The sequence below is a fragment of the Scardinius erythrophthalmus genome (assembly GCF_964197995.2).
Source record: "Scardinius erythrophthalmus genome assembly, chromosome: 12".
NCBI classification, from domain to species: domain Eukaryota; kingdom Metazoa; phylum Chordata; class Actinopteri; order Cypriniformes; family Leuciscidae; genus Scardinius; species Scardinius erythrophthalmus.
In genome coordinates, this window is record NC_138232.1 from 9,672,842 (window position 1) to 9,695,291 (window position 22,450).

Here is a 22,450-nt window from a genome sequence, read left to right on the forward strand (position 1 = left end):
CATTTGCATAAAGATGGGCATCGGCCAGCTTTTTGACGTGCAGCATTTTTCCAAATGAAGCGCCGCCTTCCCGGAATGCTTTGCGGGCGCATCAAAGTTGCTTGACGTCACCCATAGGAATAAAGTGGAGTGCGGCGCGACAGAAGTGTCGCACGGAGAAGTGGATCAGTACCGTTACGGTCATCCAACATCTGGAAAGCGTACCATCCCCGGGGGCCGCCATTGGCTAACAAGCCATCACCTGCTGTTAGCATTCCATTGACTCCCATTCATTTTGGCTTCACTTTAACAGCGAATAACTTTACATCTGAGGCATTTAAAGACTCTATTTGTCCATTGTTTATTTCTAAAGAAACACGACAATGTATAAAAGGCTCCATTACCTTGTATCTTACGTTATGGCCCCGTAGAAGCAGTTTTTGTAAAAATAGGCTAACGATTGCGTCATAACCACGCGACTCTCTGGAAATTACCGTATAGAGAGGAGGAGAAGCTCGCAGTCAATCGGGGGGACGTGGAGGCGTAAAGTCTGATAAAGTCAAGGGAGAAGCCCATAGAGAGTCATAAAGTTGCTCCTGCTCCTAACTCATGGACAGCTCCTACTCACACTCTCCGTCTCTGCAAGATTCGGAAGGGAATGATTCAGATTGCTCTTGGCACAGCTACTAGAAGACTTACAACTGTCAGACAGGTTGCCCATGTCACATCTACGTCATCAAGCTCAGTTGAGTCTGCGCAGTACGCTCAGCCATCAGGAAGTGAGTGCTTCTAATTTGCTTCACTTCTCGCTGTGTCCATTTCTTTTACTGTCTATGGTTACGGTACAGATCCACTTTTGCGACACGACTGTCGCGTGGTGTCACGACGCCTCCCCACATTTGTACGTTGATGGGCGTTTACCGCTATGGGCGTGGTTTTGACCGAGCGGGAAATGTTGCGTATTAGAGGTTAGAACAGAGGACCTGCGAGAGACTTCCCCCGTCTCCATATGCTCTACTTCTATTGGATAGTCACGTCGCGTTCAACGGAATTAATTTGCATAAAGATGGGCATCGGCCAGCTTTTTGACGCGCAGCATTTTTCCAAATGAAGCGCCGCCTTCCCGGAATACTTTGCGGGTGTGTCAAAGTCGCTTGACGTCACCCATAGGAATAAAGTGGAGTGCGGCGCGACAGAAGTGTCGCACGGACAAGTGGATCTGTACAGTTAGCCTAATGCATATCGCGTTTCCTTAATATTGTGCAACCCTACATAATAGTATCATTATTGACATATGATGGTATTTTTACAAAGCTGATAACACACAAATTTGTATACGCATAGCTAGTGAGTAATAAAGATTATACTTTTTATTATGATTGTAAGAATGCAATTTTTTTATTCAACTGTGAATTAAATGAACACCTTCTGGCCCAGTCTATGTAATTGCTGTCATTTGAAGGACTACTTGACAACTGACGTCATATAACACAACATCCAATTGTCCTGTTTGTTTTGGAAATACAATAGGCATTTAATTACTTGCAGGGTGCCATCAAGCGTCAATGCCATTAAAATGAATAGGATCCTATGTCACAGAGAGCTTGAGTTTATGCACATGACACTGGACACTTGCCAATGTGTGAGGTCATCATTCAAAGACGAGTTGAAGCTGTAATTGTATCTCAGTTTCTGTGGCAATAACGTGTAACGTTTGTATGAAAAATGCATGGCTCGCAGACCAAAGCGCAACTCATCACTAACTCATAGGGCATAGTTCTCCCAGATGTTTTTGCCTTTTAAACACAACATGTGGAAATTAGACTTGTCATTTGATGTTTTTCCCTCACATTGATGTAAAAGTCTTTGTTTTTGCTCACAATGTGCTTTCTTTTGAGTTTCGGCCTAAAATATGCCTTCAAAAGCTACAGCTGTGTTTACTTTTAAAGGTGCAGGCAGCATGTGAACCTTTTTTTCTTTCGTAGAGAAGCTCTTGAGTGTGAACCTTATGTTGTGTATGTGTTTGTACTTGCATTTCATATTTACAGCCTGCATTTTGAGCATTTTATGTAGCCTATGTGTTGTATGTGCATTAGATGTGTGTTTGTTTTTGTTTTTGTTCTTGCTCTCTCTCACACACACCTGAGAGGTTTAACCAGATACTTTTGTCAGGTGTACCCAGAGAATTACCTAAGACTTCCATTGGGAATGACTTTCAACATCGTATTCCTCAGTGTATTCTATGCTGAGCTAAATTTATAATCTACTCATTAATCAACAAATTACATAACAGGAGAGTTTGCGTCACATTTACACAAACAATAAAATAGGCTATTTCTCGTTTTTTCAGTGTTTATTTGAACTATAGTATTATAGGGTATTATAGGGATAACTGAATTTGAAAATTAATATATTTTTTTCAATTATCAAAATTGTACATCTAAAACATATATTTACGGGTAATGTACAGTACATTTTTTACATTAATTTTATTATTTTATTTTAGTAATTTTTAGAAATTATGTGAAAAAGAACTGATGGAACCATATAAGAAATTGGTTGTACAGACATATTTGATTAGAAAATGTCTTGTTATTACATAGCCTATGTTAGACTATTATGAAAAAATATTAAAAACATCTTATTTTTTGGTGGAATTTGAATTTTTCAGCCTGGAGTTTGGATCGATGTAAGACTGAGGATGTCCTGTTTCTAACCCCCGTGTTTGCTCTTACCAATGCCACAGGCTCTCTGAATTCCCAGAATGCACTTAAACCCTTGACTCTTTGCCTTTCAGCATCCAATCAGTGCTTGACATCAATGGTTGCTCTGCTCCGTGAGGGAACTTTTGAGCAGCACTGGTCTCAACTTTGTCAGTCATGGTTAGCGGCTCTTTACACTAATTCCTTTTAATCAACAGCTTGTATTTTTTGCCATATTGCCCATATACATATCCTAGGAGCTGTGGCACTGCAAGAGGGTTATGTTTGGTATTCCTAGTCTTTATGGTTAGTGTTAGTGTGTGTATCACACTATCTATCAACAGTTTGGAAATATATATTTTTTATGTTTTTGAAAGAAGTCTCTTACTCTTTCCAAGGCTGCATTTATTTAATCAAAAATACAGTAAAACAGTCATATTGTGAACTATTATTATTACAAGAACTGTTTTCATTTTTAATATATATAAAAAATGTTGCTGCATTATTACTCCAGTCTTCAGTAGGCATGGGCCGGTTACCGGTTTCAAGGTATACCGCGATTTGAAAAAGTCCACTCTATTTTTCCGTTATACCACTCCAGCGTATGAGCTGTTTTTGTATGTCTCATTCATAGACTGTATAAAACAATGGACGTAGTGTCCTTGACGTCACCCGTAGGTTTCTGAAGAGCATTTTTGAAGCCCAAAGTGGGCGGAGCCGGCCGTCGCCATCTTGGCAGCGCGTCACTCCCGGATAACCGGAAAATGGCCAAAAAGGCTAGGATTGACTTTCTTTGGAGCCTGTCTCTAGCGGCCAATCGATGAATTGCAGTTTAAGTCACTTCCGTGTTGGATTCAAGAGAGAGACCGGAAGGTTTCCGCTTGGTCTCGTCAAAGACAGAAAGTGCAGGAAGGAATCCCTCAGGTTGTGTGCAGTGTAGAGAGTAACACGACCCCTTCCCCTCCGGTTGGTTCGAGCACGAGCAGTCTGTCACCTGTGTGTAGGATGACCAAAAGAGGTGAACCCCTGGAACTTTTTCCCTATAGTCGAAAAAGACGAAGGGGTGTGGCTGCCTGTAATGTGGTGATTGAAATCGCAAAATGACCATTTCTATTTCAAGAAAATGCTGTTCTTTTGAGCATTCTATACCTATTCATCAAAGAACAGCCTGTCTTGCAAACATGCAGCCTGCATAGTCTTCCTTCTCTCTTTTTTAGATGCATGTAGTCTATATTGATTGGCCTATATTTCTTAGTAGATTTTAACAATGGAGCTACCACTTAACCGAATTGTTTACTTTTTTTGTTTCTCCGTTCTCTCTATGGTCTTTGTTTGCGTCATTTTGAGATTCTGTATACCTCTTGAAATAAGCAATTTTAGCAAGCTATATCCAGTTCAAGTGTCATGTAGCTATTTTTCACTTACTATTAAGAGCCTGTTTGCATCAAATCCCTTTATTTCTAGTGCATTCTTTATGTTTTAGAAGATTTAAATCTTTCAAACATGTAGTGACATACACTTCTATAAACTACTGCCAGAATGACAGCTGTGTGTGCATGTTCCTCTTTGATTTGTCCAATTTCCTGCCAAAATGACCCTTAAGGATGAACTCTACACCAATATGTGTAATGCAAGACCCTAAACTCATGCACAAACAGCAGGAGGAGAATGAAAAATATTCTTTTGGATTGCTACAAAATGAATATATGGAAGCTTGTTTCCGCCACGGAGTAAAACATAAAAAAAGGTCATTGCAACTTTTTATCTCGCAATTCTTACTTTTTTCTCGCAATTGCGAGTTTATATCTCACAATTCTGAGAAAAATGTCTGATTTGCCAGATATAAACTCGTAATTGAGAGAAAAGTGGAAGCGGGCTTCCATGAATATCTGACATTTTGAATGTAATCTGAACAGATTTGGAACAGAAAGTGATGCTGTGGAAAACCTTTTATTCCATTTTGTCCATGAAGACCTTTGAATTTCCTCTATAATTTGCTGTCGAGTTTGGCCGTTAGTCATAACACATCAGCCTCTTATATTGCGGATGGCTCAGTGAGTATTTTTATAAATTTTTCCTTTATGGAATATGTCGGGTGGAGAAGTGTTGCGTCTTGCGGAAACTACACCCTTAACATACACACTTTCACTCGCAGGCTACATACAGAAACAGCTAAATGTAACCCTTGCCTTCCCAGAAAGGAGCCAAAAATAGTCAGTTTTGAGTTTTTACTTTTAATCACTATGACTACCAAAACATTGTCTTTTGATTGGCCTTACATAAGTGTCTGTAAAATGTTGATCACAAAAGACATAAGCTTGTAAAAAGCACAGAGAAACCACAACGTTTGTTTACGAGAAGGGACTGGCACGGCTGGGGCGGCCATTGTGTACAATTTGCGTAAATATGTGTGCGTATACGAGTCTGCACTTATTTGTGGTCACATTCTTTTGTTTATGAGTGTGTGCGCTGTTTATCACTGAAGTATGTATGTGTCTCAGTCACTGTGTGTTATGAAGCCTCAGTAGGCTTGTCTCTGAGTCTGACTGTGGATTGTTTGTGGCCTGCCCTCTCTGTGTGCTCTCTTCCAAGGGGGAAAGTCTTGGACAGAAGCCTATATAGTATATACAGAGCCTCAAACCCAGCCAGTGGCATTCCGACCCTGGCTCTTCCAGGCTCCAGTTAGGTTACATCAGCCTCTGAGGGAGCACAGCTTCCCAGTGTGCCAAACAAACAGCGATGGCGCAGGGCTTATTTTGTGGCATTGAGGATCTTCTGGCCTCTGGAAGTCAGTTAGTGTGGACTCTGACTGAACAGGTGTTGAGGAGATGCTATAGTGATGGGCTTGTGCACTGTAGGAGGTTCCTGCAGACATGCTGTGGTCTGGGAGATGTCTATCAGGTATGAGATGAGAGTGATGCTGATGATACACTTTGGTTTATAGTTTATTTGTCATAATATTTGTCTGTACACTACCCTTCAAAAGTTTGGGGTTATGTCTGTCTGTCTGTCTGTCTGTCTGTCTGTCTGTCTCTCTATCTCTCTATCTATCTATCTATCTATCTATCTATCTATCTATCTATCTATCTATCTATCTATCTATCTATCTATCTATCTATCTATCTATCTATCTATCTATCTATCTATCTATCTATCTATCTATCTATCTATCTATCTATCTATCTATCTATCTATCTATCTATCTATCTATCTAGTCTGTCTGTAGATGAATTCATCTTTGCATCACAGGAATATATTAAAAATTGAAACTTTAAACTGCAATAATATTTCATAGTATTACAATAATTCACCGTTTTACTGTATTTTCGGTCCAATAAATGCAGCACAAGAGACTTCTTTCAAAAACATATAATAATGATTTTTGACCCAAACTTTTAAACAGTAGAGTAAATGTAAATGAAAGGGTTAGTTTAGCCAAGAATAAAAATTCTGTCATCATTTACTCAGCCTTATTTTGTTCCAAACCTGTATGACTGACTTTCTTCTGTGAAACAGAAAAGGAGACATTGAATTTACCATTTGTGCTCTACCATTAATAACAAAAAGAGCAATTAAAAGCATCATAAAAGTAGCTTATATAAATTATGCGCTATATTAAGGCTTCTGAAGCCATATGTGAGGAACAAACTGAAATTATTTTATTAAATAAAAATCACTTTATATATAAGAGCAGCTTAGACATTCTGTTTTTTAATAACTCCTTTTGTGTGTCATGGAAGAAAGAAAGAAAGTTTGGAACAATATGAGGGTGTGTTATGATGACAGAATTTTAATTCATGGGTAAACCGTCTAAAACCTTTTTTTTGAGAGTTGGTCGAAGTCAAAATACAAATGAAAATTTTTGGACTTGTCAAAGCACCATCTGCTCAATTCACTTAGCGTTCATGCGTGCAAGTGTCACTGTTGACTAAGGATGTTTTTCTTCTCTTACTGTTGTCAGAGCTGTGGTCTGTCTGATGTCATTGTGTCTAAGGAATGTTGTTCTAGTAACCTTAACATGAATTCAGTCATTCATGACATCTAATATACCTGCTATATCAAAGACAGATGTGTTTTTTCAGAAGTCAAGCTGAACAGATGCTTGTTTTCCTCTCAGAATATTAGTTATTTATTGTGTTTTTTGGGCATAAGCCCATGGTCTCCATTCACTTTCATTTGCCTCAGGAAGCTTTACAAACGCGTTTTACAGCAGCGATATCAAACGCTCATTGTCTCTCATTTGCTTCGTCACAGATTGTGACATCCCGTGTTTTGGGTGATGTGCATTTGAATGAGAAATGCATGCTTTCATAGAGTGAATCGGGATAAGATTCTCAGCAATTAACTTAAATTCTACTCTGTATCTCATACAAAACTGTTATATACCGCCAGAGAGGACTGCGACTGCAGCACATTGTCATCTGAACTATGGTTTTGGCACCTCTTTTGACATTTTTGCAATAAATAAATAAATTGGGATTCCACTTGTCTGTTATGTTTGTCTTTATAACTACATATTTTAAAGAAATGGTTATGGGTTTAGAAGTAGGAGTGGGATTAGCAGCTCAAAATGTTGTTTTAATGCTAATTAGGGCTGTAAAATTACACAATTGCCACAATTTGTACATTTGTCCTCCCATTGCATCAAAATATTTTTTAAAAAACATGTTTTTATTTTTGCACTGTAACAAATCACGGACAAGTCAGTTGAGCAAATGAATGCAATGGCCAATCAGAACTTCTGTGCAGTGTGCACTGACAGTCAGAACTGCAGCAAGTGTCAGTAAGGCAGCATTGAAATATTGTGAAGATGCTTGCCAATCATGTTTGCATATATATATATATATATATATATATATATATATACACACACACACACACACACACACACACACACACACACACACACACACACACACACACACACACACACACACACACACATACATACAGTACAGGTCAAAAGTTTGGAAACATTAAGATTTTTTTATATTTTTGAAAGAAGTCTCTAATGCTTATCAAGGCTGCGTTTATTTGATAAAAAAAAAAGTAATATTGTGAAATATTATTACAACTTAAAATAATAGTTTTCTATTTGAATATACTTAAAAAAAAAAAAATTTTCCTGTGATGCAAGGCTGAATTTTCAGCATCATTACTCCAGTCTTCAGTGTCACATGTGACATCCAGTCTATCACATGATCCTTTAGAAATCATTCTAATATTCTGATTTATTATGAGTGTTGGAAACAGTTCTGCTGCCTAATATATTTGATGAATAAAAGGTTAAAAAAAACTGCATTTATTCAAAATAAAAAAATATTTTCTAATAATATAAATCTTCTTTACTATCACTTTTTATCAATTTAACACATCCTTGCTGAATAAAAGTATTGATTTATTTCAAAAAAAGAAAGAAAAAAAATTACTGACCCCAAATTACTGACCAGTAGTGTATATTGTTGTTACAAAAGATTTCTATTTTTAAAACATTAGCTTCTTTTTTTTTTTTTTTTTTACTTTTTATTCATCAACGTATTCTAAAGGATCATGTGATAGACTGGAGTAATGATCCTGAAAATTCAGCTTTGCATCACAGAAATAAATGATAATTTAAAGTATAATAAAAAACAATGAAAACCAATTATTTTAAATTGTAATAATATATCACAATATTACATTTCTTTTCTGTATTTTTGATCAAATAAATGCAGGCTTGATGAGCAGAAGAAGCTTTAAACAAACTTTTAACATTAAAAATAGTAATGTTTCCAAACTTTTATATATATATATATATATGCCATGCTGTTTCCCCCACAAATAATTTGATGTACATTCTATGAATTGACATTAATAAATGCATTACTTTAAATTTTTTATTATTTTTTTCATAATGGGCAACCCTAATTTACATTCTAAAAAATTGAACTTCTGTGGTTGACTTGGAACATTTTCTGAAGATAAAAGCTCCTCTTTTTACTGACCATTTGTTGACAAAAAAACCCAACATATAATCAGTTTTACTCCCTATTTGTCAATAAACTTATTAATAATATCCCACAGTGGCTTTACATATTAAATTTGGCATGAAACGGAAGTTGTGACAGTCTTGTTTTCCCTATTGTGATGTAGGCCTATATCCGAGTTCTCGCACAAGAAGAAATGTAGGGTGGGATTTTGACTATCAGCAATTGATTGGATTGTTGGATCATTGTGGTTTGCTGTACAAGATCTGTGATCTTTGTGTGAATGACAGGTCGTCCTGCCCTCACGCCAGTAAACACGTCATCAGAGATAGAAGAGATGTCGCTGCAAGAGGGAGGGGAAGCTATTTTGATTAAGAATTATGAGGGCACGTGCATTTATAAAAAAAATATGTGCATGAATAAATCCTAAAACATAAACGAAGTCAATAATATTCCAAGGTTTTATGAATTTGAGTAAAAAAGGATAAAAAAATTGAACCAAATTTTGTATTTCTTTAAACAACTTTATTGAGAGTCACTCCACAGTTGGGTGATATTTATATATCCAGACAGATCTTCTCTCCAGATGTTTTTCCTTTTCTTTTTCTTTTAAGTTCTTTCCTGTAGGTTTTTAGAGCTGGTAGATCTGAGTCATTTAATCTTTTTGTTTTTCTCAGACTCCCTGAGACTGCATTGTTTGTGTAAAGATTGGCCTTGAAAATCACACTCAAGCATGGCAGGGGTTGAGGAGTTTTCAGGTTTGGAGCTAGTGGTATAGTTTAGGTGGTATTTTTTAAATGGAGATAAAAGCATGTGTGTATGTTTTTGGAGAGGGAGTATGGGGCTTTGTTTGAACTCAGATTATAATTCAGGGTGAATGACCCTTATGTCAAGAGCATTGTCACATGACATGACCCTCTTTTTTTTGCATGATCAGTGGTCACTCATTCCCTGCCCCCATAGACACATTGGCTTAGTTCATTCACAAATACAAATCAATTATGCTTCTCTTCAGATACTGAAGTACAAAGCCACAAGTTTAAATATTCATTACAGATCCCAAACTTTATACTAACTCTTTTGTCTGTGTTCATCCACAACATGAGTTAACAGACTAATATAGCGGCCACTCTGTGCCTGGCACAGTGGTGACCTTATAGTCTGACAGCACACAAAACAAGGGAGATTTCTGCATGAGTAAATCTATACCAGACAAGCAGAAAACACACAAGTGGATGTTTTTTTTCAGGGATAAGTGGAGGGCTTTTTAGGGGGGCAAGAAAGTATAATGGGGGCAGGGAAGTGATGCCGCATTAAGCTTAAATAATGCTGATGCTGAGTCTGGTGTAATGCACATTCAAGTGCATTGTTTTTGGCAAGGTAAGCCAATGAGGCTTCCTGGATTGCTGGTGGAGCAGATTGTTCTAATGTATGGAAATCGGTATTGACTCCTGTTGTATTGTTCTAATCAAAATTAAAATATTAAACTAAACATTTAGCCAAGCAAAACATTGCTTAAGCATAAATTCCAAATAATGTTGAATGCAACATCAGAAAGATCTATTGTTGCTTGCATGTTCAATGTGATCTTTTATTTTTTATTAAAGCATGCTTGAATCATTTATCAGGCTGGGCTAGTCCTTTAAAGGGTTTCTATAGTGACTAATCCAGGCTTAGACAATGGAGCCTGTGTAATTAACAACACCAATAATTATCTCCATTAAGACGGCTTAAATGCAAGTCCTTGTTTTTTTTTATAGCGACTAAGACTCTGCTTTTTTCTCTCTTATTTAATAGTACTTATTATAGCTCTTGTTTAGTCACAATTCTCTTCTAGAAATATAATTTTATTTATTATATTATATTATATTACATCAATCATACGATATGAAATTTGGTTAATTCACATGAGAATGGCTAATTCTGGTGAATTAATCAAATGTTATCAGTACTTGGACACTGGTGGATCTGGTGAAGAGAGATAGTTTAATTGGTTCTTACTAATTAAGCAGAATTCATGTATGCTTCTTCAGTCTCATCACTGTTTTAATTCATGAAATAGAAAAGTTAATTGTGTGTGTGTTATTAATTTTGCAATTGGTTTAATGCAGTATTAGAGAGAAGAGGGCAGTTTGATTATAGATAATTATAGTTTTATTAGCAGCTTTCGACAATGAAAAGATTTGTAGTTTGCAATTTCACATGACTATAATTCACTTAGATTATATTAAATTCTATTAGAGCTCAGTCTTGGGCTTTCTGCTATGTAGCAGCACAGCCATTGTGTAAGACAGAATGATGTAAACCGCCAAAAATAAATATAAGCGTTGTATTGGAAGGGAACAATGTGTCCTTACAAGTTTAGGTTTGCATAAGTCCCTCTCACACATTGGATGGATCTGAAAACTTAGGCAGCTGACTTGCCTCACTGCCTTATCAGGCAATGACTTTGAAGCCAGTATTTGAGCATGAAGGTAGGCCTATGAAACTGATTTCGGACAGACTTCTAAGGCAGCATAATGGTTTAATGATCTACAGCAAAATAGAGTGTGCTTTGGTGATAACTAAGCAAATATTTAATTACAACAATCGTAATTACACGCTAGAAATAACATCAGAGGTGGAAAATGTTGGTCAAAAACTCACATATACACACAAACTGACCACTGACCTCAACTTTCAGACAACAACTGTCAGAGAATGGAAAGCACAGGATTGTGGGATATCAAAGGCACTGCGAATGATACATCTATGCTGCCTTCAAAAAATCTATCAGACGAAGGTATCTCAGGAGTCAGGGGGTGCTTCTCATTTCTTATTTGTGCATGTTTCCTTTCCTCACGTCTTAGCTCCACCCTATTAGGATGTGAGAGAAGGATACAACTGTCTATCCCTGATCATGACTCCTCAGGAAGCTTCCTCACTCCTCGTTCCTCGTAGTGCTATTAGAGAATTGAGATGCCCTGTAAGATGGCTGAGTTTGATCAATTTACGGGTCACGGGATGGAGGACGGAGGAGCGAGGAAACGAGGAAGCATCAATTTGAGTATCGATAAGTACCCAGGAAATTAAGCTAACATTAGATTTGGACATGCCTTGATATCGTCCTACCCAATACATCCTCCGTCCGAAAGGCAGCATTTGAATCAGAGTTTGAATTTATTGAAAGGATAAGCCCTATCAATATCTCTCTCTCTCTCTCTCTCTCTCTCTCTCTCTCTCTCTCTCTCTCTCTCTCTCTCTCTCTCTCTCTCTCTCTCTCTCTCTCTCTCTCTCTCTCTCTCTCTCTCTCTCTCTCTCTCTCTCTCTCTCTCTCTCTCTCTCTCTCTCCCATTCAAAATCAAATGCTACTCTCTAAATAGGTTCATACATAATTAGTTCTTCAGTTAAAATATAGGCTATTCAGAAAAAAAGATTCTTTACATAATAATAAAATAATAATTGTCATAATAATTGTTCATAATTTCACTGTTTCACAGTTTTCTCTTACGTTGTTGAATACTAAATACTAACGTGACCCTGCCAAGAGGCTGCCAAGATAACATCTAAATCCAGCTGACTGTACACAGAGATCAATCTTCCCAATGGGAAAAACAATCCAATTTATCAACCCAGTATCAGAGGACACTCTCTCCTCACATTATTAGATTAGTGTTTATAAGTATAGCAGTAGGTTATGATTGTGTCTAAATCTGTATTAGAGGTCATGGAAGAGTGTGTTGTTCAATATATACATGCACTTACACACACATACAATGTCAATAAAAATGTTAAATTCACTCTGGCTGCATTTATTTGATAAAAAAAACTAATATTGTGAAATATTATTACAGTGTGAAATAACTATTTTCTATTTTAATATATTTTGAAATATAATTAATTCCTGTGATAGCAAAGTTTAATTTCCAACAGCCATTAATCCAGACTTTAGTGTCACATGTTAAAAATGTTGAAAACATTTGTTCTTATTAATATTTTTGATTTAATAGAAAGTTCAAAGGAACAGCATTTATTTGAAATGGAAATATTTAATGCATCCTTGCTGAAAGTATTCATTTCTTTTTCAGTTTTCAAACTCTTGAACTGTACATGCCCATATTTATGTGAATTAATAATATACAAATATTGTATATAATAAGATGATGTGTGTTTGACATTGGCAGATGACGGAGGGCCGGCTGTGTCAGGTGCTTCTGCTAGATGACAGGCAGCTGGAACTGCTGGTCCAGGTAAAGCTAACTCACCAGTCACCACACTAACTCATAGATAAAAAACAGACACGTTATTAACAGTAACGCCCGTTTCCCTAATACAGCCAAAACTGTTGTCCAGAGATCTCCTGGATCTGGTTTCATCACATTTCAACCTAAAAGAGAAAGAATATTTTGGAATCTCCTTCACTGATGAGAGGTAAGCTAGTGAAGTGATTTGTTGTCATTGTATAGAAAGACGTATTTATTATTGCCTATTAGCATACTTCACAAATATACAATACAGACTCCCCCAGTAGATTTTTAATTACAATATTAAACTAGCATGTAATCCCTGTTCATTACACACATTGAAGTAGCGTTAACCAGACATCCTCAAATAATAACTGCACTTCTAACTGCTATAAGTCTGTCAACTCACAAGCTTTCGAACAAAGGGCTAATGGGGCTTCAGAGGTATTATGTTTAGGTTTTATGATTATTTTTTTTAATACTTACTTGCTTTTGATCATTCATTCAGTCAAACAAAGCACATATAGGATCATACACAACATGTGAGGTTTAATTACCGGTATGTACAACTATGAATAGTTCTTACAAGTCTTTCAAAGACATCATTATGCTTCTTATGTGATTTAGCCCAAGTATTGAATTAGACTTATTGCCATTTATCAGGGGTCAAAAAAACTGGCTTCAACTGGATCGCAGGGTGCTGGACCATGACTTTTCCAAAAAGACTGGACCCCTTGAGCTCAAATTCCAAGTCAGGTTAGTTCAGATTCACTCATTTGCATGGCCAATGGCCAACCAATAGGGGGCGCCACCAGTACAGCATGAGGCATGCTGGTGCAACTTCAACATACAAAAGCAAGACATTCAAGATTTGGCATTGAGATTGACAATCATTTCTCATTCATACCTCTTTATATTACTTTGTATTTTTTTCTCATTATATGCAATAATTGTTAGTATTGGTTTATCATAGGAGCTCATTTATGTTCCTCATTGACTGTTGCTGTTTTCTGTAGGTTTTACATCGAGAGTGTTGCATGTTTGAAAGATGCTACCACTGTCGAACTGTTTTTCCGGAATGCTAAGATATCGGTCTACAATGTAAGTGATCCAAGTATTAAAATCATGTCACAGATCAAAACATCCAAAATCTATTAAAGATAACAATACTGTTATCTAGTAGTGCAATATTCTGATGTTTTGTACAACAATTGTCTGTGGATGATTTTTCCCTTTGATTTTTTTTTCTTTCTTTTGTGAGGCTTTAAAAGAGCTTGGCAGGTGGCTTCCATTAAGTTCTTTTTGATTACGGGCATTTACAGATGACAGCCCTGGCACAGCAGGTTGCTGCTGGGTTGGCTGGTTCCTCTGTAGCCTCTTTCAACTGTAAAGGCCATTATTGAACCACCAAATCTAACTCAACCTAACACATTTGATAAAGAAAGAAGGTAGTATGAATTTAGCTTGCTCTGACAGACTTCTTTTTTTTTTGTCTAAATAGAAACCATTACAGTTCACATAGGCTATTTCCAAAATAATCATATACATATTTTACTATCTTATGCTGCTTTTTGATGCCCTCCACTGTAACACACACACAAAAAAAGTTAAAGTTTACACAAAAATGAGGTGGAAAATACTAATGATTTGTTACTGGAGCAATTTTGAAGCAATTGGGTATATATGCAGTGTGATTTATTTTATTTATTTTCTTCTTTGTTTTTTTTTCTGTTGGCGTTTACTATTCGTTTATCTTTGACAAAAATATAATTGTTTAGATATAATCTACTTTCTGTAAATGGGAATAAATATGGACATTTAAGAAATTTTAGTTTTTTTTCTGTAATTTTGTGCAGTTTACTGCAGTATAAGGTTGCAGTGTGACTGTTTACATTAAAAATGTGTGGACTTCAGGCTAGTAGTTTTTGGTTGTGGTTTAAAAATCAAGAATTGTGAAATGTCACTGGTATGTAAAAAGTCATGTAATAACCTTATTAATTAAAATACAAGGTTACATGGGTCAAAAATAAAGAAAACAATAACTAAATGTGGCATTTAATAAAATGGGTTTATGTGAAATTTTTTTAAGTTCTCCTAAATTAAAACTGTTAAAATGTTTTAAAGCTTGTTAAATGTTAAAAATAATAGATTTCAGTTATATAATGTTGAATGGTTGTAATTACACATTTAATCCCCAGAAACTGAGGAAACTATTTTTTTTTAAATAGAGACATCAGTAGCAATATTGATGATACTGGCCTTCATTCATAGTAACTACTTAGTAAAAAGATGCCATCAAACAAGTTAAATGTGAAGTTATGTATTACAATATAAAAAAGATATTACATATTTTAATGTTAGGTGAGATTAATCGTGATTACAGAATTATTTAGTTCTTTTTAATCAATTTATATCACTAAATATAAGTAAATATTTGCAATATTGCTGATAATCCGTTCTTTGTGGTGTAGATAGTGTGAGGGGGCGCTGCATATGGCGTGATTGAGTGGTTGAGGGATTTTCCTCGTTGCTGTACAGCGACCCCATGTTGACTGATTAATCTACTCCTGTAACTGTAGTACTACAGCCACAAACTTCTTTAGACATCTATTTAAAATTACCCCTGCGCGATCGTGTGGTGAAAACTTTTTTTTTTTACCATATAGTTTTTAATCATTTGCGTTCGCGAGACACCAGAGTAGCTTCTTTGAAACACGAGCGCTGAACCTGCTCCCAGACTGTACCATGTCATCCTGGGGTGGTCCAAGTTATGTACTGCAGTCATATTAAATATATTAGTGTCTATTATGTTTTTAAAATACTAAATTCATGTGTTATCGTAATAATATGTTAGTCGTGTAATGCTACAGTGCTTGTAAGGTAGATAAAGTGATTACTTTTGTACAAACACCCCGTGTCTGTTTACAAAGATGGTATCGTCCACTGTGGAACCTGTGTGTGGTGGAACTGGAAACGGTTGGTGTGGGATAAATAATAGTGAGATTCGGTGTGTCTGCCGAAAGCCATACGTGTAAAGCGATTTAATAATTTTGTACTCCTTCCTTTTTAATACTTACAGGAAAACATTGAAGTGGAGAGTGAGATCGTTTTTAAGTTAGCTGCATACACTGTTCAGGTGAGTGAGAATTTGAGTTCTCTGGGTTTAAGTTACATAGTTTTGACAGACTCGCTGCGAGTAATTTTCACTCGCAATTTGTATCTCCTGAACTGATTTGAAGCTGCTTTGGAAATAAACCAGTTACAACGACATGAGTACTAAAGTTTTTTACGCCAGAAGTTGCATTTATCTTTTCGCTAAACTTCGCTAAACTGTTGCATGCTTGTATTTGTGCGTTGAAGTGCAACTTAACTGTGATTATATCAACATTTCATTATTTGGCAAATGTCTAATAAGGTTACAAAGTTTAGAGACTTGTGGTCTGTAGCAAACCCACTCTGAAGTTAAGCTTCTTACCGCATTGACTCAAGACTCAAGCATGTAACGTTATAAAGGTTCAGTCAGAAATGATTCATCAACAAGCACTTTTGTCTCTTTCTTTAGGAGGCTAACGGAGACTACTCAAGGTAAGAGAAAACTTAGATCTTGGAAGACATTAGATCAGGGGTAACCGACCTTTACAGTCCCAGATATATCCTCTAATACAGACTTTATATTCTAATTGATAGATAGTTATCTATCTATCTATCTATCTATCTATCTATCCCTCCCTCTATAGTTTCGAATGTTTTTTATTTGTTTGACTTTGAATAATTAATAGATATTGTTCAAAATGAAGACACCTTTTATATATAAAGTTTATATATCACCTAGTAAAAGTAACACTTTATTTTGTCCAACTTAATGGAACAGGCACCTGCTAGGACACCTGTGTGAAAGTTTATTCCACTAAAATGACCTTGGAACCAGGTGGATAACAGAAAATGGAATATTTGAAAGTTGAGGTTGATGAGATGAGGTTAAGGATCATTTGTGGGGTGGACTTTTAGCCTCACTGTACACACTACTTTATTTTGTATTTATATTTACTGATATGTCTTGTATTTGTTGGGATCAAAACATTAGTATTAAGGTTATGTTTGAAATTGGTATACTGTCACTATAGCTTAAGCTTCCTGTTCTTACAGTTAAGCCTTATAAAATTTGATGGAGACCATTAATCAACAGCAAGTAACAGGCGTAGGGGGTTACAAAGCTAAACTCTTCAGATATTTAACTTTTATTACTGCTGTAAATTACATAACGTTCATAACTCAATTAAAAGTCAGTTCCTTTCCAGACCAAACTTGAAATGAAAATAAGTTGCCACATTAAGTTTTTGCACTGGTGTTCAGTTGATTATAAATTCCATCATACCTTACAAGATAACTGAAAAAAAAAAAACAAAAAAAAACTTTTTTTTGTATTGCTAAAATTAGTGTCCATCTAACTTGGTGGTGGAATTGTTTTTGCGAGTTAGATCCATCTAAAAGTAAGCATTTTTGAGTTAATGTTCAGGTTGTGTGCCTCAGTGAATTCAGCCCTAGTTGATCATTTCCAAAGGAAACATTTCATGAGCGAGTAGAGCTGGCAGTCAATATATGTGATGTATATGTCCATGGCTTAGATATTTCTGGACTCAAACCTTAAAAAAGGACCCATGACTGTTGCATTTCATGAACGACAGCATAATTCAATTCAGAGCTTTTTGTTGTTTATAAATGTTGGCCACTTTCTGAGCACATTTTTACAGTCATCAAGCCAGTTGGCATATTACCTAGTTCTCCGTTCATAAATTTTCAGGAGGTTTACTCCAAGTGATTAGTTGTTGTGAGTAATGGAATTCTTCATCCTCTCTGTTAACATGTACTTGAGGCAGTGAATGGGATGCATTGGGATAAAGCAATCTGTTAACGAAACCCTAACAAATGAAAAGGGTGAATTGGTCAGCAAGGTTTGAACATGTGTTGACCACTCGTTCTCAGTAGCCTTGCAGTTCATTGTTGGGAAACAGAGCTTGTCCACTGTTGAGCAGAGTGAGAACAGAGGTGTGCAAACAGCCCTTTTTACTCTGAAAATGTTTACCTTGCAACAACGACTGCTTTTGTTTAGCAGTGGGTAACTTGTTAAATGTCTCGTGAAATGGCTTGACAAGCTTTGTTTTCATTCTGTGCCGACGTGCTTCTGTCGAAATGGACAGGAAAGGGACATATTGAAAGGGCTTGTCGGGAAAATGGGAGGTTAGAGTACACAGGTGGCATATAAGGCATATTATTTTTTTATATATATAATTTTATTCAGCAAGGTTACTTACAAAGGAAATAAATTCAGTTCTTTTGAACCTTCTATTTATCAAAGAATCCTGAAAAAAGTATCATGGTTTTCACAGAAATATTAAGCATAACTTTTTTCAACATTGATCGTATTAGAAGGATCATGTGACGCTAAAGACTGGAGTAATGGCTGCTGAAAATTCAGCTTTGCATCACAAGAATAAATTACATTTTAAAACATATTCAATAGAAAGTGGTTATTTTACATTGTAATAATATTTCACAATATTCCTGTTTTACTGTATTTTTGATCAAATAAATGCAGCCTTGGTGAGTATAAGATACTTTTTTCAAAAACCTCTAAATTTTACAGACCCCAAACATTTAAAATGGTAGTCTATTCCCAATTTTGAGTTTTTGGTTAAAGATATAGGTTGGTCATGTTAGTACATTTTTATGCCTGATATGCCCTTCACTATTTATTTGCTGGCACATAATAATTAAGCAGTTCTGGTAGCAGTGTATCATTATTGATAGCATCCTCTTATAGTATAAGTGGGCTTAACATCAGCAAACCCTTTAGACCTTCTCTTCCTCTAATTTCTGTTATTTCATGTGGATGAAACTCCCAGATCTCATAAAGCCAGAGCAGTTGCATTTGGAGGCCCAGGGCTTTAAGTTTATGTAGGAAGCTAGAAGACCCCCACGTCTCTTCATATAAACCTACCACTCCTCCTCTTCTCTGTTAAGACTGCATAGATGTTAGTGGAAAGGGAGTGGAGACATCTCCCGTTGGCAGACATAGGGCGTCATGCAGGATGCTGATGTCATCTGTCTGCAGTTTAGGTCAGGGGCAACCACTCAGGGGTTCTTCCTATACAATGCCCTCCTAATATTTCCTAGTTCTTTAGAGAGAATATGGAAAGTTTAAGAAGTGGTGTCACTTTTAAAATAAATATTAGTCAGTTTTATATTTTTAAATACTGTTCTGAAAATCCTTGATCCTGTTGAACCTGAAAATCTAAGCAGAAATCACATACGTTTCAAGGAAGTTGACATCGAGACCTGTAGAGTGCAGTAGTCAGATTCTGGAAGTAAAAATTCCATTCATTTTCTCCATAAGGAAATTAGTTTTTTAACGATAACTTTTATAAGCCATAAAAATAGATCTACTCTGAGTTCAGAAGTTGTTAATCAATGTTATATGCTTTTATGAAGCCATATATATTAAAATTACCTTTAAAATATAATGTTTCTCTAGATATAATCAACAAATTTAAATATTTATATATTTCTCGATGGTTTTTAATTTAATTGTCATTAGCAATGCTTCAGTAGTGAGGGGAAAGTAGTTCTTCCCCTCACTAAAGCCCAAAGCATACTTCGACTGTCTGCGCAGTGTCCGCGTGATGCAACCAAACCTTAAAGCATTTTTCAATCTTTGTCTTTTTGTCCAATTTTGAGTAAAAGTTTGTAATGTTGTGATTCACCTCTGAGCTGGTTTGCTTGGATCATGGCTTTAAAAAGAAAACTTTCAAAAATTCCTATAGGAAAAACAAATGAAAAAAAAACTTCCGGAACCAACGCAACTGATAAAGTGGGCAGGCACTAATGAACTTTATGTGTATTCTTGAAAAAGCTGACACATGGCTCTAACTCCTCCATGCGTTGCTTGTGCTGGGTTAAGCATGTGCCCGCCCTTCCTTGCCAACTCTTTGATAGTACAGACAGCATAATGAATTCCAGATTGCTGACAAGGCATTGCAGTCTCAGGGAACCAGCTTACTGTATTTTACCACATCATCAACCCAGCCTGCTAGATTTATACCTTCAAACTTATCTTAAATCGCTGAACTGCAGAACCAACTGGCTTGGAAAGGGAAAAGCGCCAGGGAATATAGTGGTGCTTAGTCGAGCAAGGTATTAATGGGCTGATAAGCGGGGCTAGAGAGGTTTTATGTTATCAAGTCTGCAACCGGTTTCCTTTTGTCTTTAATTAATTTTCAAAGTATTCTGACTCAGATGTTGTGGTTTTAAAGTGTTCTGCACATTTAGATCAGTTTTTGCCCCTTTGTTTTCTGGTAATTGCTTCCTGTAAAAACAATATCGCCCACTTCACCCTCAACATGGTTTTGGAAAAGATCAGATCAAAGCTTTCTTGAGCAGATCAGATATCTGGAAACAGAAGACATGAGGGTTTTCTATAACACTGCTGTCCTGTTTTATGAATTCAGGTGTTGTGTCTTTCCTTCCATCACAATGGTTAAACTTTTTGTTGTAGTTAAATATGGAGCCTTCTAAGCTCTTAAAGGGATAGTTATTGCAAAAATTAAATAGAAATTCATTTTTTACTCACCCCCCATGCCATTTCAAACCTGTATGACTTAGGCCTACTTTCTTCAATTCAGCACTAGATGCCAGTTGTCCATGCAATTACATGCTCTTTGTTTCAGAGAAGAAAGTAAGTCATACGGCTTTGGAACAACATGAGCATGAAGTATACGACAGAACTATTACTTTAAACATACTTTGTAATTGAAATGCTATAACTGTATATTCAGGTAACAGACTTTGACATTGAAGTATAGTACACTCTCTCCACTGAGATAAGATGCTATTAGCTCAAGTACTGCATCATTACTATCACTAACTTCAGCTTAAATTTATAACCTCACATGGGAACATTTACATCTAATCTTTAAGCTTTGAGTGACTATAAAAAGTCAAGCTAAGCCAAGATTCAGAATAGAAAAAAATGCAGGTCTCATAATGATTTGTAATTTAAACACTAATTGGTTTAAAGTGTTAGAGTTGTGAGCTGTTTGCAATAGGAAGCCCATCTATCTGGAAAGGAATTCCAGCATGAGGATGAAAGATAAAATGGCGTGCTCCTCAAAACTCAAGAAGCTCTAAAAGAAAAATGTGCAAACATCAGTCAATCACTTATCACCTCAGAGTTCTATTTCTAGAGAATGAAGCATGCTCTTCTCAAGCAAACATTATCTCTTAAATCACACTTTGTTTTGACATTTACAGAATCTATACATTATATTATAAAACGGATAGTTCTGGTCTTTGATTCTGAGTGGTTGAGCCGCATTCGAAGCGTTGTAAATTACTCAAACATACACCTGTGACCGCATTACATTACTGCGCAACTGCTGTTTGTGATTCTTTGTTGCTGCATGTGTTGCTTGGCAACCTCTTGGGAACTACATTGCTTGGGGCAGGAATAAGTGTGTTATAAAGTTATATTTTTTTGTTGCTGGTGTTTATTTTATGAATAATGAATATTTTTATGGAGTAACCGTTTTATAAAAGCAATAAAGGCCCCTGAAGCCGTGTTTTACAGTGAATTTAGAACAGCTAAGGGGCTTTAGAACTCCGCTCCGCGTCATGCCTAACAACGGCCCTTAGCTGTTCTGAATCCACTGTAAAACACGGCTTCAAGGGGCTTATTGCTTTATTCTTTCTGGTTTGCCACATCAGTTTGAAAATGTCAAGTTTCAATAAAATCTAATGAAATGAAAACCTATTGAAATATATGAAAATATTAGGTTGTAAGTTGCAAAAGGTGTTGCAGTAATGAGAGACATCAGTCAAAATTAAGTGAAAATATCTAATATTTCAATGTTTCAAGTAACTGCACTCAACTGTTAATAATAATCAATTTTTAAAATAAAAAATGTATTAGCTTTCCTGATGGTATTGACGGTAATTCAGACTGTTCGTAATGAGTTTTAAGGGTGTGTTTTGGAAAATGTTTAAAAAAATTTGTCAGTAATTTTTTTTTTATTCATTTTAACAAACACATCATACATTGTTTTTAATGCCTAAAAAGGAAATTTGATGATGCAAGTCTTTTAAAAAAAAATATTGTTTGAAATCTATGAAACCAAACTATAGTCTTGATACTGTAGTCATACGGTACAACCATGTTTTTTATGCACTAGCATATATTTAGCTAGGAAGTATTTCATTTTAAAACAGTCAGTGATGTTTTTGTTTGTTTCAATCTTTTAGTGATGAAAGCACAAGATCAGACTTAAAAAAGCTTCCAGCTTTCCCCACTGCAGTTTTAAAGGAGCACCCATCATTGGCATTCTGGTAAGGCTGCATTTTTGTTTCTGTAATAAAGGCAGGTAACTTCTGTTATATGCCATTTTCAGAGTAAAACGCAATATTCAAAAGGAAATTCTGTAGGCGAGACTTGATTGTATCCATCATGATCATATTTTTCAGAACATTATTCAGTGTCTAAAACCAACATATTCCATAAGTGTGAATATATGTGTTATGAGTCTTGAAA

At 35.9% G+C, this 22,450-nt stretch overlaps 1 protein-coding gene across 2 annotated transcripts in view; it reads left to right on the top strand.

Moving 5' to 3' along the window:
- The window catches only part of frmd4ba (FERM domain containing 4Ba), a 54,367-nt gene that overhangs the window by 9,098 nt on the left and 22,819 nt on the right, over positions 1-22,450 (top strand). For both annotated transcript variants that reach the window (XM_081380926.1, XM_081380927.1), the window contains exons 2-8: positions 12,811-12,876; positions 12,963-13,057; positions 13,534-13,626; positions 13,887-13,971; positions 15,950-16,006; positions 16,433-16,455; positions 22,165-22,248. In XM_081380926.1, the coding sequence (XP_081237052.1) occupies positions 12,811-12,876; positions 12,963-13,057; positions 13,534-13,626; positions 13,887-13,971; positions 15,950-16,006; positions 16,433-16,455; positions 22,165-22,248 (503 nt within the window). The remainder of the gene's footprint in view (positions 1-12,810; positions 12,877-12,962; positions 13,058-13,533; positions 13,627-13,886; positions 13,972-15,949; positions 16,007-16,432; positions 16,456-22,164; positions 22,249-22,450) is intronic.